General features: G+C 42.6%; 1 protein-coding gene across 7 annotated transcripts in view; it reads left to right on the top strand.

Moving 5' to 3' along the window:
- Nucleotides 1–25,311, top strand: part of MAP3K4 (mitogen-activated protein kinase kinase kinase 4) — a 481,171-nt gene that overhangs the window by 230,547 nt on the left and 225,313 nt on the right. For 6 of the 7 annotated variants that reach the window (XM_053710936.1, XM_053710933.1, XM_053710938.1 and 3 more), the window contains exon 4: nt 17,767–18,024. The exons of the other annotated variant lie outside the window; for it this stretch is intronic. In XM_053710936.1, the coding sequence (XP_053566911.1) occupies nt 17,767–18,024 (258 nt within the window). The remainder of the gene's footprint in view (nt 1–17,766; nt 18,025–25,311) is intronic. 7 annotated transcript variants of the gene reach the window in all.

Raw genomic sequence — 25,311 nt, 5'->3', positions numbered from 1 at the left:
ATTCAATACTTGTGGGAAATACAGAACCTGGCCACCAGGAGGAAGCAAAGACACCCCAGCCAAAGGCTTAAATACCTCCCCCACTCCCCTCATCCCCCAGTTATTCTTTGCCTTTCGTCACAGGAGGATGACAGAGAAGTGTCGGAAGATTCAGAGTAGTCTCTTATGGAGGGTAGTACTCTTCGGAATGGGACTGGAGTTTTAAGTAGTCTTGTCAGCCTCTCAGTGAGAGAATTGACGAATGTTAGGGTCTGGAGATGCAGGGAGAGTCTTTCTGCGAAACCATCCAGACTTGTATTAACAGCTCCTTAAGCAATCAGTGTTGACTAGTTTCACTGCCTGCTTTCTATCACTCAAGTCCATGTCAGGAGCGATGCTACAACACAGTCAAACTTGAGAGGCCATGTTCCTATTCCATGGCGTAGATTCTGGTAAGATTGTTTCATTTTTTATACTTGTAATGATAACGCAAGAAGACAGTGTCACAGTGTGACTCTTATCTGTATAGAATCAAGGGTTAATATCTCCGGAAGGTGATTATTGAACGGGGGGCGGGGGTGTTTATACATGATTACTTTATTGTGTTTTTTGCTGTGACATGTGTGAGATGTGGCTCTGGCAATGTGAACAGTCAGGTTCTTCCTTCATTTTGATTACTATGCAACCTGTTTATTTTGGCACACTTTTTCTCGGCTACAGGTGCGGTCCTGCATGGCACTCCATGTGACCAGGTGTAGCTTCATTTTCTTCCTTTTCCTGACCGTCGGTTTCAGGAGACAAAATCGGTTTCTCTGTGGGCCTGTGTCATAGGAGGTGGTGAGTGCCCCGGCCATTGGGGTATAAAGGTGCCATTTATTTTTTCTATAGTCTATATTAATGGTGCAAGCTATGGAGGACTCTGATGCGTTAGAGGGTACTCCCTCTTTGCCTAAATCTAATGCCTGTGTTTATTGTGAGGAGGCTACGGTATATCCGCCTGCTCAACTATGTTCCACATGTCTTGATAAAATAGTGATATCTAAAAAGAACATGATGTTTAGTACACCTGAGCCGTCCACCTCTGAGGGGTCTCCGTCCCGTGAGGTGCGTTCCCTACAATCATCTCCGATTACACATGCAGCTCCCCAGTGCACTACTAATCCTCTTGCAGGAGGGGCCGCCAAATTTTGCTGATAAGTTGCAAACCGCGGTGTCTGCGGCCTTCAGTACTTTACTTCGCACTGCTAAGCGCAAGCAAAAGGTTAAACATTGCTATCCTTCCCAGGGGTCATCTACTCTCTTGGATGTATCTGAGACTTGATTATCCGCTGATGCAGAGGACTCCGATACTTCAGAGGACCCTTTCTCTGGGTCGGAATCTGTGGCCTCTAAACCTCCAGCTGCGGAGGAACCAGACTTTAGGTTTAGGATGGAGCACTTACGCTTTTTATTAAAAGAAGTGTTAGCTACTCTAGAGGTACCACTACCTATTGGGGTGACTCTCTGTCAGAAATGATCGAGGTGGAGACTCCCCTCGATGAGATACAGGAAAGAATTAAGGCCCTGAGGGTAGCTAATTCGTTTATCTGTGATGCAAATATGCAGATTATTCGCTTGAATGCCAAGACATCAGGCTTTTCTGCTCTGGCCTGGAGGGCCCTGTGGTTGAAGTCTTGGTCTGCTGACATGACGTCTAAATCTATATTACTTTTCCTTCCGTTTAAGGGAAAGGTTCTTTTTGTTCTAGGCCTGGACTCTATCATATCCACGGTCATGGGGTGCCTTTCTACAGCAGGGTAAGAAGAATAAACCTAAGGGTTCTAATTTTCATCCCTTTCGTTCAGACAAGTCCCAACGACAGCAGCCTGCCGCAAAGCCTGAGCAGTCCAAGGGATCTTGTAAACCATCTCAGTCTTGGAATAAAGCCAAGCAGAGCAAGAAGCCCACCGAGACAAAATCAGCATGAAGGGGTGGCCCCTGATCCGTCTCTGGATCTCATAGGGGGCAGACTATCTCTTTTTGCAGAGACTTGGACGATAGACGTGCAGGATCCTTGGGTTCTGGAGGTTATTGCCCAGGGTTACAGGATAGGTTTCAAAACTCACCCTCCTAGGGCAGATTCCACTTGTCAAGACCAGAGAAACAAGATGCCTTTCTAGAGTGCGTGAGGGATCCCTCTTCTCTAGGACTAAATGTACCGGTACCTCTAGCAGAAAGCGGTCTAGGGTACTATTCAAACCTTTTCGTGGTCCCAAAGAAGGAGGGCACGTTTCGCCCGATTCTAGACCTAAAGTGCTTAAACAAGTTTCTGTCTGTCCCATCGTTCAAGATGGAGACGATAAGGTCTATTCTGCCCTTAGTTCAAGAGGGACAGTTCATGACTACGATAGACTTGAAGGACGCTTACCTTCATGTGCCAATACACAAGGATCACTTCAAGTTCCTAAGATTTGCTTTTCTGGACCAGCACTTCCAGTTTGTAGCTCTCCCCTTCGGTCTGGCTACTGCTCCAAGAGTCTTTATAAAGCTTCTGGGAGCTTTGCTCGTGGTGGCGAGATCCAGAGGTATTGCAGTAGTACCTTATCTGGACGACATCCTGGTCTAGGCACCGTCCTGCCAGTTGGCAGAGGACCATTCGAGTGCTCTTTTACTTCTTCGATCTCATGGATGGAATATAAACTCAGGAAAGTGTTATCTGGTTCCCAGTACCAGAGTGGGACAGTGGTGCTCTTAGTGAGCGTGGAGATAGCTCCATCCACCTTAGGGACAGATCCCCACAATTCTAGCTGAGAATCAGAAACCGGGAACAATTTCTTAAATGAAGAAGAAGGGGATAAAGATGAACCAAGTCTCTCCCATTCATTCTTTATAATATTCGCCATCTTTACGGGAACCGGTAAAGTCAGTGGCACCACCCTGTCCTCACAGACTTTATCAAGCACGATAATAGACTCCATATACATGAAGATTTTCCTGACAGACCAGAGACGTTGCAAAATTGTCTCCAGCTGTCTTGCCCTTCAGACTTCCTCAAGGCCATCTGTGGCCCAGTGTATGAAGGTGATTGGGCTCATGGTATCCAGTATAGATGTAATTCCATTCGCCAGGTTCCATCTACGATCTCTTCAGTTGTGCATGCTGAGGCAATGGAACGGCGATCACTGAGATCTATCCCTCTCTGGACAACCGGTTGAGGGAATCCCTCTGTTGCTGGCTCTGTCCAGATCAGCTGTCCCAGGGGACATCCTTCCTGAGACCATTCTGGGAGATTGTGACTATAGACGCAAGCCTCTCAGGATGGGGAGCTGTTTTGGGTGCCAGGAAGGCACAGGGCAGGTGGAATCGGGAGGAGTCACTTCTTCTGATCAACATCCTGGAACTTCGAGAGATCTTCAACTCTCTGAGGGCTTGGCCCCTCCTGGGTTCGTCCCAGTTCATCAGATTCCAGTCGGACAACATTACCTCGGGACATTAACCATCAGGGGGGAACGAGAAGCTCCCTAGCCATGAGGGAAGTATCTCAGATTCTGGAGTGGGTGAAGACCCACAACTGCTTGCTTTCAGCAATCCACATCCCGGGTGTGGACAACTGGGAAGCAGATTTTCTCAGCAGACAATCGTTTAATCCAGGGTAATGGTCTCTTCACCCCGAAGTGTTTGCAGAGATTTGCAACAGATGGGGGACTCCGGAGGATCCCCAGGCAGAACTGATAGATGCCTTAGCAGTGCCTTGGGGATTCAACCTAATCTACATATTTCCACCGTTACCACTTCTACCTCGAGTAGTGGCCCGCATCAAGCAGGAGCAAGCATCAACTATTCTGATTGCTCCGTCGTCCTTGCAGAGGATGTGGTTTGCGGGTCTGGTGGGGATGTCATCATCTCCTCCATGGAGGTTGCCCTGTCGCAGGGATCTGCTGGTACAGGGCCCCTTTGTGCATCAAAATCTAGATTCTCTGAGGCTGACTGCGTAGATATTGAACATTTAAGTCTTAGCCAGGAGAGGGTTTTCTGAGAGTGTGATTGATACTCTCATTCAAGCCAGGAAGCCGGTCAGCCGAAACATCTATCATAAGGTGTGGAGGACCTACTTACTCTGGTATGAGACTCGTGGATATTCCTGGCATAAGGTCAGAGTATCCAGGATACTTTCCTTCCTCCAGAATGGTTTGGAGAAGGGACTTGCCGATAGTTCCTTAAAGGACAGATTTCGGCTCTGTGTTGTTTCACAAGAAGCTTGCTAAACTTCCTGATATACAGTCTTTTGTTCAGGCTTTATCCAGGATCAGGCCTGTATTTAGACATTCTGCTCCTCCTTGGAGTTTGAATCTGGTTCTTAGGGTTTTGCAGAGGGCTCCGTTTGAGCCTTTGCATTCTCTTGACATTAAGATACTGTCTTGGAAGGTTCTTTTTCTACTGGCTATTGCTACGGCTTGCAGAGTCTGAGTTGGCGGCCTTGCAATGTGAGCCTCCTTACCTGGTTTTTCATGCTGATAAGGCTGTTCTTCGTACTGGGTTGGGATTTTTCCTTAGGTTGTGTCTGATCGCAACATTAATCAGGAGATTGTAGTTCCTTCCTTGTGTCCTAACTCTTCTTCTTTAAAGGAACGGTTACTTCATAACTTGGATGTGGTTTGAGCTTTGAAATTTTATCTTCAGGCTATGAAGAATTTCAGATAGACTTCAGCATTGTTTGTTGTCTATTTGGGGAAGCGCAAAGGGCAGAAGGCTTCTTCCACTTACCTATCTTTTTGGCTGAGGAGACATGTTCCCGCGGCAGAATGACTGGGGGATGAGGGGAAGTGGGAGAGGTATTTAAGCCTTTGGCTGGGGTGTCTTTGCCTCCTCCTGGTGGCCAGGTTCTGTATTTCCCACAAGTAATAAATGAAGCCGTGGACCCTCCTCGTATAGAGGGAAATGAAATTATCAGGAAAACATAATTTGTTTTAAAACAACTTTCCAATTTATTTCTGTCAAATTGCTTCATTAGTTTGTATCCTTTGTTGAAGGAGCAGTAAACCACTACTGGTTGCTAGCTGAACTCACCGGTAAGCCATTGACAAAAGGCATATATGTGCAGCCACCAATCAGCAGCTAGCCTTTAGTAGTGCATTGCTGTTCCTGAGACTACTTAGGTATGCTTTTCAACAAAGACTACCAGGAGAACAAAGCAAATTAGATATTGGAAGTAAATCGGAAAGTTGCTCTGAACCATGTGAAAAATATTTTGGGTTTCATGTGCTATGTTGTCACAGCAAGAAACAGCACACTGTGCAGAAGTGACCTGATCCAAGTAATTTGTGGGTCGATTACAATCTATCAGTGATTTGCTCTCAAAATGGCTTTTTTGCTTAACGCCCAAATTGATCATCAAGTTTCTCATGTGATCACAATGCAAATAGTTCTGTTTCCTATAATCCCATGGCTGCACGTCTTTTCAACAAAAAAGCTCCCAAAAAGGCCTTCAGGTGTGTAAAGTACCTGTTTTCGAGATAGAAACTGGACAGTCACTCGAAACTGATTGATACATCAGCCCATTCAAACCTCTTAAAGTTACAGTAAAGGTAAATTCACGTAACCTGTTTATTCACCGTGGAAGGGATATACTGTCACTAACAGTACAGGCATGTTAATAGCTGGGTTTTAAAGCAGGATCTTGCAATCCTATAGGACAGGGCTCGACAAACCCAGGAGCCTGGGAGCCACTGGCTCCTAGAATTTTACCCATGGCTCCTAACTTTTTGGGTTATTCTCCATATATCTATGTACAAACCCAACTGTCTGGCTCCTAAAAATATGCTTGGCTTCTAAATATTCTTACTGGCTCCTAATTTTTAAACAGATTTGTCAAGCACTGCTATAGGAAACTAGTTCAATCAGTTTCCATCCGCACCACTGCTAAACCATATGAATAACAATAATATGTTGGCATGAGGGGCAGACTGGGCTATTTTTTCACTTTTAAACTTTGATAATATTTATTTCTATTGTTAGTTCAGACAACAAGGCTAGTCACTATAATAAAGTTAGTATAAAATGCATTGATATACAGTTTTATTTGAAACAGCCAATAAGGGACAAATATGTAGCATAATGCGCCTTTTGAAGCTGGCAGGGTGAATTTAAAGTTTAATGTGAATTAGAAATTGCTCAATATTCAGATATAAATTGCATGAACAGAGGGCAAAATAAATAATGAAAATATACTGCAAAGTTGTTTGTTAGGATCCGAATGCGGAATGGAGCGCTATTCGGCTCTGGATTTGAGCGTTAAGATCTGTATTTGCACATGGCCATTTTCTTTAAAGTTAAACATTTTAGTGTTCTTTTTAGAACGCATGGACAACATAACCCTACAACTGCTTATCAGTTTAAAGTCCATGGACCTCAGACACACCGTAAACAAACCAGTCATGTTTATAAATGCAATGAGTCAAAAACTTTGAGAGATCTTGTTAGTAATGCTCGTTTGGCACGTTTCCCCAAAAAATCAGATGCAAAAACTGATGTCCCTTCTAATAAAACCTTTTAAAATTATCCCTCCCTCTTGAGCTTACAAAGGATGAAACAATCTAAAGGCCAGGCAAATAAATTTAAAATAATTTAAATAGTATGCATTTTTTTTTTTTTTAGCAACTTAACAAATGGAAACCCCAAAGGGTATCCTGAAAAGGGGGCGCACTAAAAAATACAATGTAAATGTCACACAACAAAAAATGAAACAAAACAAGGATAATTGTAAAATGTTACCTTGCAAATCAAAAGTTCTTTTCAAATAAAGTTCGTAATATCCGTATTATCCAAGAGTTGGTTATGGGATTTCTATCTTTCAAAGGATGAGATTTAATAAATAGGCTGCTCCACTTGTAATCCTGGTGTTGTGGGTGATCTACAGAAAAGAGAGTGTTTGAAATACACTATTAGGCGCCCTCTTTTCTTGTTCTCTATTTTTTTTTTAGCAACACTGAAGTCTGTCTGTGAAACTACATGAAAGGAAATTTGGATGTTTTTCAAACAGTGTTGACCAGAAGCATTTTCAGTACCAGACACATTTTGAAAAAGATCTAAATGAGTGTTACAAGCAAGACTTTATTGTGATTCAGACCAATATTTTAAATTTGTATTTTACCATGTACATGCTAAACCACTTTATAAAATCATCTCTGCTGATTAGTATGGATGGTTAAAATTGCTAAGGATTTATTGTAAGACCTATAATTAAAAGCCCCTTGTCTGTATAGTGTATGTTAGCAAGAGCAGGCATCCAAAGTGATGTTATAGTATCTTAAACCCATATTTCTTCTGTTATGTGTGATCAGTCCACGGGTCATCATTACTTCTGGGATATAACTCCTCCCCAACAGGAAATGCAAGAGGATTCACCCAGCAGAGCTGCATATAGCTCCTCCCCTCTACGTCAGTCCCAGTCATTCTCTTGCACCCAATGACTAGATAGGATGTGTGAGAGGACTATGGTGATTATACTTAGTTTTTATGACTTCAATCAAAAGTTTGTTATTTTACAATAGCACCGGAGCGTGTTATTACTTCTCTGGCAGAGTTTGAGGAAGAATCTACCAGAGTTTTTTACTATGATTTTAACCGGAGTAGTTAAGATCATATTGCTGTTCTCGGCCATCTGAGGGAGGTAAAAGCTTCAGATCAGGGGACAGCGGGCAGATGAATCTGCATTGAGGTATGTAGCAGTTTTTATTTTCTGAATGGAATTGATGAGAAAATCCTGCCATACCGTTATAATGACATGTATGTATACACTTCAGTATTCTGGGGATGGTATTTCACCGGAACTACTCTGTTAAAAGTCACTAATCCTTTTAATAAGTATTTATCATGTTAAACGTTTTTGCTGGAATGTAGAATCGTTTACATTTCTGAGGTACTGAGTGAATAAATATTTGGGCATTATTTTCCACTTGGCAGTTGTTTGGTTTTAATTATGACAGTTTCGTTTCTCTTCACTGCTGTGTGTGAGGGGGAGGGGCCGTTTTTGGCGCTCTTTGCTACGCATCAAAAAATTCCAGTCAGTTACTCTTATATTTCCTGCATGATCCGGTTCATCTCTGACAGATCTCAGGGGTCTTCAAACTTCTTTAGAGGGAGGTAGATTCTCTCAGCAGAGCTGTGAGAATTTTTATATTGACTGTGAATAAAAACGTTGCTCTGTAATTTTTATGTCAAATTTAATTATTGTTATTTTTCTAATGGGAACAAACCTTTGCTAAAAGTTGTGTTGTTTAAAGTTTGATGCTATAACTATTTTTCAGTTCATTATTTCAACTGTCATTTAATCGTTTAGTACCTCTTTGAGGCACAGTACGTTTTTGCTAAAAAAGATTATAACCAAGTTGCAAGTTTATTGCTAGTGTGTTAAACATGTCTGACTCAGAGGAAGATATCTGTGTCATTTGTTCCAATGCCAAGGTGGAGCCCAATAGAAATTTATGTACTAACTGTATTGATGCTACTTTAAATAAAAGTCAATCTGTACAATTTGAACAAATTTCACCAAACAGCGAGGGGAGAGTTATGCCGACTAACTCGCCTCACGCGGCAGTACCTGCATCTCCCGCCCGGGAGGTGCGTGATATTATGGCACCTAGTACATCTGGGCGGCCATTACAGATAACATTACAAGATATGGCTACTGTTATGACTGAAGTTTTGTCTAAATTACCAGAACTAAGAGGCAAGCGTGATCACTCTGGGGTGAGAACAGAGTGCGCTGACAATACTAGGGCCATGTCTGATACTGCGTCACAGCTTGCAGAGCATGAGGACGGAGAGCTTCATTCTGTAGGTGACGGTTCTGATCCAAACAGATTAGATTCAGATATTTCAAATTTTAAATTTAAATTGGAGAACCTCCGTGTATTACTAGGGGAGGTCTTAGCAGCTCTCAATGATTGTAACACCGTTGCAATACCAGAGAAACTGTGTAGGTTGGATAAATACTTTGCGGTACCGGCGAGTACTGACGTTTTTCCTATACCTAAGAGACTAACTGAAATTGTTACTAAGGAGTGGGATAGACCCGGTGTGCCGTTCTCACCCCCTCCAATATTTAGAAAGATGTTTCCAATAGACACCACCACTCGGGACTTATGGCAAACGGTCCCTAAGGTGGAGGGAGCAGTTTCTACTTTAGCTAAGCGTACCACTATCCCGGTGGAGGATAGCTGTGCTTTTTCAGATCCAATGGATAAAAAATTAGAGGGTTACCTTAAGAAAATGTTTGTTCAACAAGGTTTTATATTGCAACCCCTTGCATGTATCGCGCCGATTACGGCTGCGGCAGCATTTTGGATTGAGTCTCTGGAAGAGAACCTTAGTTCATCTACGCTAGACGACATTACGGACAGGCTTAGAGTCCTTAAACTAGCTAATTCATTCATTTCGGAGGCCGTAGTACATTTAACCAAACTTACGGCTAAGAACTCAGGATTCGCCATACAGGCACGTAGGGCGCTGTGGCTAAAATCCTGGTCAGCTGATGTTACTTCTAAGTCCAAATTACTTAATATACCTTTCAAGGGGCAGTCGTTATTTGGGCCCGGTTTGAAAGAAATTATCGCTGACATTACAGGAGGTAAGGGCCACGCCCTACCTCAAGACAAAGCCAAAGCTAAGGCTAGACAGTCTAATTTTCGTCCCTTTCGGAATTTCAAAACAGGAGCAGCATCAACCTCCACTGCACCAAAACAGGAGGGAGCTGTTGCTCGTTACAGGCAAGGCTGGAAGCCTAACCAGTCCTGGAACAAGGGCAAGCAGGCCAGGAAACCTGCTGCTGCCCCAAAGACAGCATGAACCGAGAGCCCCCGATCCGGGACCGGATCTAGTGGGGGGCAGACTTTCTCTCTTCGCCCAGGCCTGGGCAAGAGATGTTCAGGATCCCTGGGCGCTAGAGATCATATCTCAGGGATACCTTCTAGACTTCAAATTGTCTCCCCCAAGAGGGAGATTTCATCTGTCAAGGTTGTCAACAAACCAGATAAAGAAAGAAGCGTTTCTACGCTGTGTACAAGATCTGTTATTAATGGGAGTGATCCATCCGGTTCCGCGGTCGGAACAAGGACAAGGGTTCTACTCAAACCTGTTTGTGGTTCCCAAAAAAGAGGGAACTTTCAGGCCAATCTTAGATTTAAAGATTCTAAACAAATTCCTAAGAGTTCCATCGTTCAAAATGGAAACTATTCGGACAATCTTACCCATGATCCAAAAGGGTCAGTACATGACCACAGTGGATTTAAAAGATGCTTACCTTCACATACCGATTCACAAAGATCATCACCGGTATCTAAGGTTTGCCTTCTTAGACAGGCACTACCAGTTTGTAGCTCTTCCATTCGGATTGGCTACAGCTCCAAGAATCTTCACAAAGGTTCTGGGTGCCCTTCTGGCGGTACTAAGACCGCGAGGGATTTCGGTAGCTCCATACCTAGACGACATTCTAATACAAGCTTCAAGCTTTCAAACTGCCAAGTCTCATACAGAGTTAGTTCTGGCATTTCTAAGGTCGCATGGATGGAAAGTGAACGAAAAGAAGAGTTCTCTTTTTCCTCTCACAAGAGTTCCATTCTTGGGGACTCTTATAGATTCTGTAGAAATGAAGATTTACCTGACAGAAGACAGGTTAACAAAGCTTCAAAATGCATGCCGTGTCCTTCATTCCATTCAACACCCGTCAGTAGCTCAATGCATGGAGGTGATCGGCTTAATGGTAGCGGCAATGGACATAGTACCTTTTGCACGCCTACACCTCAGACCGCTGCAATTGTGCATGCTAAGTCAGTGGAATGGGGATTACTCAGATTTGTCCCCTACTCTGAATCTGAATCAAGAGACCAGAAATTCTCTTCTATGGTGGCTTTATCGGCCACACCTGTCCAGGGGGATGCCATTCAGCAGGCCAGACTGGACAATTGTAACAACAGACGCCAGCCTACTAGGTTGGGGCGCTGTCTGGAATTCTCTGAAGGCTCAGGGACTATGGAATCAGGAGGAGAGTCTCCTTCCAATAAACATCCTGGAATTGAGAGCAGTTCTCAATGCCCTTCTGGCTTGGCCCCAATTAACAACTCGGGGGTTCATCAGGTTTCAGTCGGACAACATCACGACTGTAGCTTACATCAACCATCAGGGAGGGACAAGAAGCTCCCTAGCAATGATGGAAGTTTCAAAGATAATTCGCTGGGCAGAGTCTCACTCTTGCCACCTATCAGCAATCCACATCCCGGGAGTGGAGAACTGGGAGGCGGATTTCTTGAGTCGCCAGACTTTTCATCCGGGGGAGTGGGAACTTCATCCGGAGGTCTTTGCCCAAATACTTCGACGTTGGGGCAAACCAGAGATAGATCTCATGGCGTCTCGCCAGAACGCCAAACTTCCTCTCTACGGGTCCAGATCCAGGGATCCGGGAGCGGTTCTGATAGATGCTTTGACAGCACCTTGGAACTTCGGGATGGCTTATGTGTTTCCACCCTTCCCGCTGCTTCCTCGATTGATTGCCAAAATCAAACAGGAGAGAGCATCAGTGATTCTAATAGCGCCTGCATGGCCACGCAGGACTTGGTATGCAGATCTAGTGGACATGTCATCCTGTCCGCCTTGGTCTCTACCTCTAAGACAGGACCTTCTGATACAGGGTCCATTCAAACATCAAAATCTAACTTCTCTGAAGCTGACTGCTTGGAAATTGAACGCTTGATTTTATCAAAACGTGGTTTTTCTGAGTCGGTTATTGATACCCTGATACAGGCTAGAAAGCCTGTTACCAGAAGGATTTACCATAAAATATGGCGTAAATACCTATACTGGTGCGAATCCAAAGGTTACTCCTGGAGTAAGGTTAGGATCGCTAGGATATTGTCCTTTCTACAAGAAGGTTTAGAAAAGGGTCTATCAGCTAGTTCATTAAAGGGACAGATTTCAGCTCTGTCCATCTTGTTACACAGGCGTCTGTCAGAAAATCCAGACGTCCAGGCCTTTTGTCAGGCTTTAGCTAGGATCAAGCCTGTGTTTAAAGCTGTTGCTCCGCCATGGAGTTTAAACTTAGTTCTTAACGTTTTACAGGGTGTTCCGTTTGAACCCCTTCATTCCATTGATATAAAATTGTTATCTTGGAAAGTTCTGTTTTTAATGGCTATTTCCTCGGCTCGAAGAGTCTCTGAGTTATCAGCCTTACATTGTGATTCTCCTTATCTGATTTTTCACTCAGACAAGGTAGTTCTGCGTACTAAACCTGGGTTCTTACCTAAGGTAGTCACTAACAGGAATATCAATCAAGAGATTGTTGTTCCATCCTTGTGTCCAAATCCTTCTTCAAAGAAGGAACGTCTTCTACACAATCTGGATGTAGTTCGTGCCCTCAAGTTCTACTTGCAGGCAACTAAAGATTTTCGCCAAACTTCTTCCCTGTTTGTCGTTTATTCTGGACAGAGGAGAGGTCAAAAAGCTTCTGCTACCTCTCTCTCTTTTTGGCTTCGTAGCATAATACGTTTAGCCTATGAGACTGCTGGACAGCAGCCTCCTGAAAGAATTACAGCTCACTCCACTAGAGCTGTGGCTTCCACTTGGGCCTTTAAGAATGAGGCCTCTGTTGAACAGATTTGCAAGGCTGCAACTTGGTCTTCACTTCATACTTTTTCCAAATTTTACAAATTTGACACTTTTGCTTCTTCGGAGGCTATTTTTAGGAGAAAGGTTCTTCAGGCAGTGGTTCCTTCTGTATAATGAGCCTGCCTATCCCTCCCGTCATCCGTGTACTTTTGCTTTGGTATTGGTATCCCAGAAGTAATGATGACCCGTGGACTGATCACACATAACAGAAGAAAACATAATTTATGCTTACCTGATAAATTCCTTTCTTCTGTTGTGTGATCAGTCCACGGCCCGCCCTGTTTTAAGGCAGGTAAATATTTTTTTAAATTATACTCCAGTCACCACTTCACCCTTGGTTACTCCTTTCTCGTTGATTCTTGGTCGAATGACTGGGACTGACGTAGAGGGGAGGAGCTATATGCAGCTCTGCTGGGTGAATCCTCTTGCATTTCCTGTTGGGGAGGAGTTATATCCCAGAAGTAATGATGACCCGTGGACTGATCACACAACAGAAGAAAGGAATTTATCAGGTAAGCATAAATTATGTTTTTTTCTTTCATGATTTAGAAAGAGCATGCAATTTTAAACAACTTTCCAATTTACTCCTTTTATCTAATTTGCTTCATCCTTTGTTGAAAAGCATATCTAGATAGGCTCAGTAGCTGCTGATTGGTGTATGCACATAGATGCCTCGTGATTGGCTCACCCATGTGCATTGCTATTTCTTTAACAAAAGGATATCTGAAGAATTAAGAAAATTAAATATACGTAAATTGGAATGTCGTTTAAAATTGTATTCTCTATCTGAATTATGAAAGAAAGAAAAAATTTGGGTTTAATGTTCCTTTAAATACTTGTCACATGACACTGCAGTGAATATATCACTTTAAAGGGGCGAAACTCCATATATCACAACATTTAAATAATCCATACTCACTGGTTATTATGATAAAACTAAGGCAAATTTGATTTGACGTTTCAGGTCAACTAGGTTAACCTTCTGCATAGTTTAAATTCTGAATGGCAAAAGATGCACTTACAAAATATTTTAAAGGCAATTGAAGCTGACATTTAGTTAGCAAAATTTGCATTGTCTTGCAATCCAGGGCATAGCCTTAAAACACCTCTTGACTATCTCTGTGAGTGATTGGGGACAAAAATAACTGAGCTCCTGTACTGATCAAACAATCACTGTTGTATGATTCTGTAGGGTCTAGCATCTCTTGGGGCAGTCAAAACCCCCCACAATTTTTAAGCGGTAAATTGCAGTAAAAGATGATGTTAATTCAAGAATAATACATTAGTCATAAATATCGCACCCATTCTAACTTAAGCTTACATTACGAGTTGAAAGTAAACTCAAGCGCAAACTGAATTTTGAATTGAAGTCCTCTTGTAAAGAGTACGGAAAAAGTTGCTCCAAACACAACATAAATACATTAAAATAAAGTGTTCTACTCATATACACTAATAAAAAAATATTCATATAAATATTAAAAAATAATTATAAGGGTTAAAAGTATATGGTATATGACAAGGTATTTGAATGGAAAAGGCTATAATGGATCTATACATACATATACATGTTTAAATGTGGACTGTGTGTATGTATATATATATATATATATACATATACTGTGTGTGTATATATATATATATATATATATATATATATACATACACATATGTAGATACAGTATATACATATGTAGATATGTGTATACATGTGTGTGTATATATGTATATACAAATATACACATATATACATATGTGTATATACTTTGGAGCCCTTTACACTCAAATACCTTAACACATGAAAAATTATTTTTAGTACATTTTAATATTTAATTATGTGTTTTACTGTACTGTAAATATTTTATATTCCAATGTTCTTCACGTAGGGAAAAATGTTCTATGTACTTTTAAATATATATATTCCTTCATATATCTGTATATATATATATATATATATATATATATATATATATATATGTATGTGTGTGTATGTGTGTGTATGTGTATATATAATTTAATTAATATATATATATATATTTTAAATCCCGTCTGTAAGTCACAATCTTCTCTGCCTGTTGTATTGTTGTTTTACACTAGTTCCATCCCCTCTCCTAACTGTTCCAAAATTCAAATTATTCCGAAATACCAACCTTTTCTTGTCCCAAGCAGTTTGGATAAATGGTTTTCTACCCGATTGTATGTATGTGTGTATATCTATTTGTGCGTGTGTGTAATATATATACCAAACTTCACAGAGGCACTAAGTCATTAGATCTGCAACAGCTCGCTAGCTCTCTCAAACCTCTCCTCTCATCCATTACCTCCTTTTCCTGCCCTGACCTATCTATCTGCCAGTATAACCCCACCCTTACATCGGTCATTGACAATCTGGCCCCTCCAACCATAGCTCAGAAACCACACTCTCATCCTCAGCCCTGACATACTCCTCTGACACGGTACCTACGCAGATGTTCCCGTACTGCTGAGCGACACTGGAGGAAATATCGGAGTTCAGCTGACTTTCTTCACTACAAGTTCATCCTGAACTCCTACTATTCTGCCCTTAATTTCTATAAGCAACAATACTTCTCTAATCTCATCTCTACTCTTTCCTCTAAACCAAAACGTCTGTTCTCCACGTTTAATACTCTTCTCAGCCAACCCCCACCTCCTAATACAACCTATCTCTCAGCTCAAGATTTTGCCAGCCACTTCAATAAAAAAATTGACTCCATCAGAAGTGAAATCAGCTCTCAACATACTACCAATCTCCCACCCCCTCAAAAGCTCACAATCATCCAAAACCCAAATATCCAAAAAATGCAGCTCTTTTGCCCCTGTTAACAAGGATGAAGTTTCTGCCCTTATACTGTCCTCCCACCTCACTACCTGTCCCCTCGACCCCATCCCCTCCCTCTCTTCTACCCTCACCCCTACACTCACACACATTTTCAACCTCTCCCTCAGCACTGGTATATTTCCCTCATCTCTAAAACATGCACTGGTCACACCTATCCTCAAAAAACCTTCCCTCGATCCAACCTCCCCATCCAACTACCGCCCTATTTTCCTACTCCCTCTTGCATCAAAGCTCCTCCAAAAGCTAGTATACGCACGTCTATCCCATTTCCTTACACTAAACTCTCAATCTGGATTTCATCCCCATCACTCTACAGAGACAGCAATTGTCAAGGTTACCAACGACCTACTTACAGCAAAATCCAAAGGCCACTTCTCTCTGCTTATCCTCCTTGACCTGTCTGCAGCCTTTGACACTGTTGACCACCCTCTTCTTCTCCAAACCCTCCAATCCTTCGGCATCTGAGACACAGCTCTCTCGTGGTTCTCTTCCTATCTGACTAACCGTACATTCACTGTAGCCTTCTCCGGAGCATCCTCTCCCCCGTTACTACTTTCTGTTTGGGTACCTCAAGGCTCTGTCCTCGGTCCCCTTCTCTTTTCAATCTCCACGTCATCATTAGGTTCCTTAATAAAGTCCCATGGGTTTCAATATCATTTGTATGCCGATGACACCCAAATCTACCTCCTTCCTTACTAACCCGTGTCACTAACTGTCTTTCTCATATCTCATCTTGGATGTCCTCTCACTACCTTAAGCTAAATCTTTCCCAATTTTTCCAATGTCTCCACCCCCAAAATTTCTATAACTGTTGATAATTCCATCATTACTCCTACCCCTCATGCCCGATGTCTTGGGGTCACACTTTACTCAGATCTTTCCTTCACTCCTCACATTCAGTCCTTGGCTAAAGCTTGCCGCTTCCACCTTAAAAACATCTCTAAAATTAGACATTTCCTTACACAAGATACAACTAAGATTTTAATCCACTCTTTCATCCTTTCCCCGCCTTGACTTCTGCAACTCCGTCCTCTCTGGTCTACCTAGCTGCTGCATAGCTCCTTTACAATCCATTATGAATGCCTCTGCCATGCTCATCTTCCTTACTCGTCGCTTTTCATCTGCTGCACCTCTCTTCCAATACCTTCACTGGCTTCCTCTTTCCTCTAGGATTAAACACAAAATCCTCACTCTGACATACAAAGCTCTCAACTGCACTGCTCCCCCCTACATTTCAGAACTTGTCTCCATATACAGATATTGTCTCCCTCCCGTCCCCTTCGATCAGCTCAGGATCTCCTCTTCTCCTCCTCTCTTGTTACTTCCTCACATTCCCGTTTACAGGACTTCTCCAGACTGGCCACCATCTTCTGGAACTCCCTGCCTCGCTCCACTAGACTCGCCCCTAGTTTTAACAGCTTCAAGCGCTCCCTAAAAACTCTTCTATTCAGGGAGGCTTACAACCAACACTAACCTTTCCTAACTCCATTGCTTTCCCCTTGAACCCCTTAGAATGTAAGCCTATGAGCCCAGCTGTTTGCAGATCGCCTTCATAAGAGCCGACTACAACAGTGAAACTCTCGGCAGGGCCCTCTACCCACTTGATCCCTACAAAAGCTATCCTGTATACTGACTATGTTTACAGTGCTGCGGAATCTGTTGGCGCATATAGATAGATATTTTACAGATAGATATATATTAAAAAAAAAAAAATCATCCGATATATAGAAAAATATGTTTAAAAATAAATAGAACATTTTCTTCTATGTGAAGAACACTGGGATTTTAAATATTTATAACTACCTTCGGGTTAGTGCAGTAGGTGTAATGCATGTCGGGTTTGCACACTCCATTAACGTCTATGGGGAGAAGTTAATACGGTTGTGATATCCGAAGTCCTGAAGTTAGCGCATCTCTGCTTTTCGCTTGCGCTCAATTTACTTTCAACTTGTTATAAGCCACCTAACCCCCGCTCATTAAAAGTTTACTTCTGGCTGGGTTTGCCATTGAGCACGCCACTTGTAATCTGGCCCTTTATGTGGAATTACAATTTTGAGTTTTCTATTCTGGAGTATCCAGCACAGATCTTCAGAGATGAAATATCTTTGATTGAGCAAAATGGGTTGTCAGTTTTGACATGCTTGTGAGCTTTGTGCTGCAGATTTTCAGACTTCTGGTTTAGTACATGGAATGGAAATGTGCATTATTACTGCGGGGTACCACATTTAGCAATAAGGTAATCATAATTCTAGATATTTAATTCTTATATTTTTTTTTGTCTCTGTGTGGTACAGTTTACAGACTTTCCTGATCTCATGCTGTGTTCAGATTACTTGCCCGATCTGTTGAAGCAAACATATAGTTCTGTACAGAGCTCTGAAATTGCCTGTGACCCTGTGTCATGGGAGGAGCTAAATTCCATGGACTTGCCATCCTTTGAACCTGCCTTCCTAGTCCTCTGCCGGGTCCTTCTGAATGTTATTCATGAATGTCTCAAATTGAGATTGGAGCAACGGCCAGCTGGGGAACCATCACTGTTGAGTATTAAGCAGGTGGGTACTCAATGTTTACTCACAGAAAAAAATATTTGTGCAGTAGGTGCATGTGGGAATATGGTATGAGTTCCTGTTGCCTTTGAATTTCAATATGTTAACTTTTTTTTTTTCTTTAAGGGATATACAAAAGTCTATTTCATTGTTGTTGTAAAAAAGCACTAAGCAGTCTCTTATACTTAAAGTGATGGTAAAGCCTAGTGTTTAAAAAATGCTAGGATATACCAGCGCTAAAAATAAAGGCAACCTTCATTCATCAGTTTAAATAAACTGTGGCTAAGAGGTGGAAACGTCACCTGATTGAAAAAATTGAGCTGTGCCGTGGATGGCTGGTGGTGCTCAGTTTAGCAATGAAGCCGTGGCGAAATAAAGGTACCTTTCTCTTGTTAAGTGTAGTCAGTCCACGGGTCATCCATTACTTATGGGATTATATCTCTCCCCAACAGGAAGTTGCAAGAGGATCACCCAAGCAGAGCTGCTATATAGCTCCTCCCCTCACATGTCATATCCAGTCATTCTCTTGCAAGTCTCAACAAAGGAGGTTGTGAGAGGAGACAGGAGTTTTTTACTTAATTCTTCAATCAAAGTTTGTTATTTTAAAATGGCACCGGAGTGTGCTGTTTTTTCTCTCAGGCAGTATTTAGAACAGTGCTTTCCAAACTGTGTGTCGGGACACACTAGTGTGTCGGCAGCAGTGTGTAGGTGTGTCCCTGCTTCAGCACAAATTTTTTTAAATTTATTTATTTTTTTTAAATTGTTTTTTGGTTTCTGACTTTCCACCTGCCTGCTATGCATATCACATGGTTGACACGTGATTGATACCTAGTGGGTCACAGATCATCTTAACCAATTGGCACAGCTCAGTGGGAACTGAAACTATTACCATTGGCGGATTTGGCGGCACATTGGCTCCTGACTGCACGTGTAGTCTCATTAATTGGCTCGTGACTGCACATGTAGTTAGTGAGTGGGATAGCAGTGTGTTTGCAGCGCGGGCAGTAATCAGTGCAACTCGCAGAGCTCTGAGGGTGGCAGCTTAAACGCTGAGCTGAAGTCAGAAGTGGGGTTTTTTGCAGCTAGCTCCCAGTAGTGCATTGCTGCTCCTACTCTTGATATATGGATAGGAAGTGGAAGCTTAAAAATGCTTGATGATGAAATGCGATTGTCTTTATCTAATATTCCACCAGATATTCCAAAACTGTGTTCATCCCATCAACCTCATACATCCCATTAAAATAGTAAGTAGCTATTGGTGTTATTAAACTTTCTTTAATTCTTGCACATACTTACATACTGTTACTTGTAAATACATTTCGTAATTATATAATTTATGTATGTGTCCGTATCTCCTAAAACTAGTTAGTTTAACCTCCTGTTTGCTGGTACAACTGAATTACTGTGTCGCAAAATGATGTAGGTCTAAAAAGTGTGTCACCAACATGAAAAGTTTGGAAAGCTCTGATTTAGAAGAAGAAGATCTGCCTGCGTTTTCTATGATCTTAGCAGACGTAACTAAGATCCACTGGCTGTTCTCGCGCATTCTGAGGAGGGGTAACTTCAGAAAGGGGAATAGCATGCGGGGTCCTCCGCAAATGAGGTATGTGCAGTATAATATTTTCTAGGAATGGAATTGACTAAGAAAACACTGCCGTTACCCATATGATGTAAGTACAGCCTTTAATGCAGTAGTAGCGACTGGTATCAGGCTGTTAAATGTATGCGCAGTTGAGTTATTTTCTAGGGACTAGAATTTGACTGAGAAAATACTGTTAATACTGAAATAAATGTATAAGCCTTAACTGTAGTAGAAGCGACTGGTAGCAGGCTTAGTGATAACTTTACATAACACTGGAAAAGTTGTTTTTAAAATGTTTACTGGCATGTTATTCGTTTTGTGAGGTACTTTGGTGATGAATCTTTTTGGGCATGATTTTTTTCCACATGGCTAACGTTTATTTCTGCATAGAAACCGTTGTAACAGGTCTCCCACTGTTGTAATATGAGTGGGAGGGGCCTTTTTTAGCGCCTTGTTGCGCAGATAAAATTCTAGCACAGTCTTCCTGCCTTTTCCTCCTTGATCCAGGACGTCTCCAGAGAGCTCAGGGGTCTTCAAAATTCAATTTTGAGGGAGGTAATCAGTCACAGCAGACCTGTGACAGTATGTTTGACTGTGAGAAAAACGTTAAATCTAAAATTGATTATCCGGTTGTGGGTATTGAGGGGTTAATCATCCGTTTGCTAGTGGGTGCAATACTCTGCTAAATTCATACATTTATTGTTAAAATTGTTGGCTATAACTGAATTAGTTCATTGTTATTTCAACTGTGACAGTTTTTTTTTTGTCTTTTTAAAAGCGCTGCTGCGTTTTTTCATATTGCTTGTAAATTCACTGACAGTTTTTTTCCAAGCTTGCTAGCCTTCATTGCTAGTCTGTTAAACATGTCTGATACAGATGAATCTACTTGTTCATTATGTTTAAAAGCCAATGTGGAGCCCAATAGAAATTTGTGTACCAATTTTATTGATGTTACTTTAAATAAAAGTCAGTCTTTACCGGTAAAGAAATTATCACCAGACATCGAGGGGGAAGTTATGCCGTCTAACTCTCCTCACGTGTCAGTACCTTTGCCTCCCGCTCAGGAGGTGCGTGAGATTGTGGCGCCAAGTACATCAAGGCCCTTACAAATAACTTTGCATGATATGGCTAATGTTATGAAAGAAGTATTATCTAATTTGCCTGAGTTAAGAGGCAAGCGCGATAGCTCTGGGTTTAGGACAGAGCGCGTCGATGACACGAGAGCCATGTCCGATACTGCGTCACAATTTTCAGAACATGAGGACGGAGAGCTTCATGGAGACCGGATTCAGAAATGTCAAATTTTAAATTTAAGCTTGAGAACCTCCGTGTATTGCTAGGGGAGGTGTTAGCGGCTCTGAATGATTGCGACACGGTGGCAATCCCAGAGAAATTATGTAGGCTGGATAAATACTATGCAGTACCGGTGTGTACTGACGTTTTTCCTATACCTAAAAGGCTTACAGAGATTATTAGCAAGGAGTGGGATAGACCCGGTGTGCCTTTTTCCCCTCCTCCGATATTTAGAAAGATGTTCCCAATAGACGCCACCACACGAGACTTATGGCAGACGGTCCCTAAGGTGGAGGGAGCAGTTTCTACTTTAGCCAAGCGTACCACTATCCCGGTGGAGGATAGTTGTGCTTTCTCAGATCCAATGGATAAAAAATTAGAAGGTTACCTTAAGAAAATGTTTGTTCAACAAGGTTTTATATTACAGCCTCTTGCATGCATTGCGCCCGTCACTGCTGCGGCGGCATTCTGGTTTGAGTCTCTGGAAGAGGCTATTCGCACAGCTCCATTGGATGAGATTATGAACAAGCTTAAAGCCCTTAAGCTAGCTAATGCATTTGTTTCGGATGCCGTGGTGCATTTAACTAAACTAACGGCTAAGAACTCCGGATTCGCCATCCAGGCGCGCAGAGCGCTGTGGCTTAAATCCTGGTCAGCAGATGTAACTTCTAAATCTAAATTGCTTAATATTCCTTTCAAAGGGCAAACCTTATTCGGGCCTGGCTTGAAAGAAATTATTGCTGACATTACTGGAGGTAAGGGTCACTCCCTTCCTCAGGACAAATCAAAGGCCAAACAGTCTAATTTTCGTGCCTTTCGTAATTTCAAGGCAGGAGCAGCATCAACTTCCTCCGCCCCAAAACAGGAAGGGACTGCTACTCGTTACAGACAGGGTTGGAAAGGCAACCAGTCTTGGAACAAGGGCAAGCTGGCCAGAAAACCTGCTGCTGCCCCTAAGACAGAATGAAGTAAGGGCCCCCTGTCCGGAAACGGATCTAGTGGGGGGCAGACTTTCTCTCTTTGCCCAAGCTTGGGCAAGAGATGTCCAGGATCCCTGGGCGTTGGAGATCATATCTCAGGGATATCTTCTGGACTTCAAAGCTTCTCCTCCACAAGGGAGATTTCATCTTTCAAGGTTATCAGCAAACCAAATAAAGAAAGAGGCGTTTCTACGCTGTGTACAAGACCTCTTATTAATGGGGGTGATCCACCCAGTTCCGCGGACGTAACAAGGGCAAGGATTTTATTCAAATCTGTTTGTGGTTCCCAAGAAAGAGGGAACCTTCAGACCAATCTTGGACTTAAAGATCCTAAACAAGTTCCTAAGAGTTCCATCATTCAAAATGGAAACTATTCGAACCATCCTACCCATGATCCAAGAGGGTCAGTACATGACCACAGTGGACTTAAAGGATGCCTACCTTCACATACCGATTCACAAGGATCATTATCGGTATCTAAGATTTGCCTTCCTAGACAGGCATTACCAGTTTGTAGCTCTTCCCTTCGGGTTAGCTACGGCCCCAAGAATCTTTACAAAGGTTCTGGGCTCACTTCTGGCGGTACTAAGACCGCGAGGCATAGCGGTGGCTCCGTACCTAGACGACATTCTGATACAAGCGTCAAGTTTTCAAACTGCCAAGTCTCATACAGAGATAGTTCTGGCATTTCTGAGGTCGCATGGGTGGAAGGTGAACGTGGAAAAGAGTTCTCTATTACCACTCACAAGGGTTCCCTTCTTAGGGACTCTTATAGATTCTGTAGAGATGAAAATTTACCTGACGGAGGCCAGGTTATCAAAACTTCTAAATGCTTGCCGTGCCCTTCATTCCATTCCACACCCGTCAGTAGCCCAGTGCATTTAAGTAATTGGCTTAATGGTAGCAGCAATGGACATAGTACCATTTGCGCGCCTGCATCTCAGACCACTGCAATTATGCATGCTCAGTCAGTGGAATGGGGATTACTCAGATTTGTCTCCTCTAATAAATCTGGATCAAGAGACCAGGGATTCTCTTCTCTGGTGGCTTTCTCGACTCCATCTGTCCAAATGGATGACCTTTCGCAGGCCAGATTGGACGATTGTAACAACAGATGCCAGCCTTCTAGGTTGGGGCGCAGTCTGGAACTCCCTGAAGGCTCAGGGATCGTGGACTCAGGAGGAGAAACTCCTCCCAATAAATATTCTGGAATTAAGAGCGATATTCAATGCTCTTCTAGCTTGGCCTCAGTTGGCAACACTGAGGTTCATCAGATTTCAGTCGGACAATATCACGACTGGGGCTTACATCAACCATCAAGGGGGAACCAGGAGTTCCCTAGCGATGTTGGAAGTATCAAAGATAATTCGCTGGGCAGAGTCCAACTCTTGCCACCTGTCGGCGATCTATATCCCAGGCGTGGAGAACTGGGAGGCGGACTTCCTAAGTCGTCAGACTTTTCATCCGGGGGAGTGGGAACTTCATCCGGAGGTCTTTGCTCAACTAATTCATCGTTGGGGCAAACCGGAACTGGATCTCATGGCTTCTCGACAGAATGCCAAACTTACTTGCTACGGATCCAGGTCCAGGGACCCGGGAGCGGCGCTGATAGATGCTCTAGCAGCCCCTTGGGGTTTCAACATGGCTTATGTGTTTCCACCATTTCCGCTGCTTCCTCGGCTGATTGCCAAGATCAAACAGGAGAGAGCATCGGTGATTCTGATAGCACCTGCGTGGCCACGCAGGACCTGGTATGCAGATCTAGTGGGCATGTCGTCCTGTCCACCATGGTCTCTACCTCTGAGACAGGACCTTCTAATTTAGGGTCCTTTCAACCATCCAGATCTAATTTCTCTGAGGCTGACTGCATGGAGATTGAACGCGTGATTCTATCAAAGCGTGGCTTCTCGGAGTCAGTTATTGATACCTTAATACAGGCTCGGAAACCTGTTACCAGAAAAATTTACCATAAAATATGGCGTAAATACTTATATTGGTGTGAATCCAAGAGTTACTCATGGAGTAAAGTTAGGATTCCTAGGATTTTGTCCTTTCTACAAGAAGGTTTAGAAAAGGGTTTATCTGCTAGTTCATTAAAGGGACAGATTTCTGCTCTGTCTATTCTGTTACACAAACGTCTGGCAGATGTTCCAGACGTTCAGGCTTTTTGTCAGGCTTTGGCTAGGATTAAGCCTGTGTTTAAGACTGTTGCTCCGCCGTGGAGCTTAAACTTAGTTCTTAAAGTTCTTCAAGGTGTTCCGTTTGAACCCCTCCATTCCATTGATATTAAGCTGTTATCTTGGAAAGTTCTGTTTTTGATGGCTATTTCCTCGACTCGAAGAGTCTCTGAGTTATCTGCCCTACACTGTGATTCTCCTTATCTGATTTTCCATTCAGACAAGGTAGTTCTGCGTACTAAACCTGGGTTTTTACCTAAGGTGGTTTCTAACAGGAATATCAATCAAGAGATTGTTGTTCCATCATTATGTCCTAACCCTTCTTCAAAGAAGGAACGACTTTTGCATAATCTGGACGTAGTCCGTGCCCTGAAGTTCTATTTACAGGCAACTAAAGATTTTCGTCAAACTTCTTCCCTGTTTGTCGTTTACTCGGGACAGAGGAGAGGTCAAAAGGCTTCGGCTACCTCTCTCTCCTTTTGGCTTCGTAGCATAATACGTTTAGCCTATGAGACTGCTGGACAGCAGCCTCCTGAAAGAATTACAGCTCATTCCACTAGAGCTGTGGCTTCCACCTGGGCCTTTAAAAATGAGGCCTCTGTTGAACAGATTTGCAAGGCTGCAACTTGATCTTCACTTCACACTTTTTCAAAATTTTACAAATTTGACACTTTTGCTTCTTCGGAGGCTATTTTTGGGAGAAAGGTGCTTCAGGCAGTGGTTCCTTCCGTTTAAAGTTCCTGCCTTGTCCCTCCCATCATCCGTGTACTTTAGCTTTGGTATTGGTATCCCATAAGTAATGGATGACCCGTGGACTGACTACACTTAACAAGAGAAAACATAATTTATGCTTACCTGATAAATTTATTTCTCTTGTAGTGTAGTCAGTCCACGGCCCGCCCTGTCTTTTAAGGCAGACCTAAATTTTAATTAAACTCCAGTCACCACTGCACCCTATGGTTTCTCCTTTCTCGTCTTGTTTCGGTCGAATGACTGGATATGACATGTGAGGGGAGGAGCTATATAGCAGCTCTGCTTGGGTGATCCTCTTGCAACTTCCTGTTGGGGAGAGATATAATCCCATAAGTAATGGATGACCCGTGGACTGACTACACTACAAGAGAAATAAATTTATCAGGTAAGCATAAATTATGTTTTTTACACAGTTTATTTAAACTCATGAATGAAGGTCGCCTTTATTTTTTGCACTTGTTTTTGAAACGCTAGGATTTACTGTCACTTTAATAGAAATCATTGCAAT

The sequence above is a fragment of the Bombina bombina genome, chromosome 4 (assembly GCF_027579735.1).
Source record: "Bombina bombina isolate aBomBom1 chromosome 4, aBomBom1.pri, whole genome shotgun sequence".
Lineage (NCBI taxonomy): Eukaryota > Metazoa > Chordata > Amphibia > Anura > Bombinatoridae > Bombina > Bombina bombina.
Note: the sequence above shows the minus strand (reverse complement) of the source record. Positions and strands in the feature narration are given on the sequence as shown.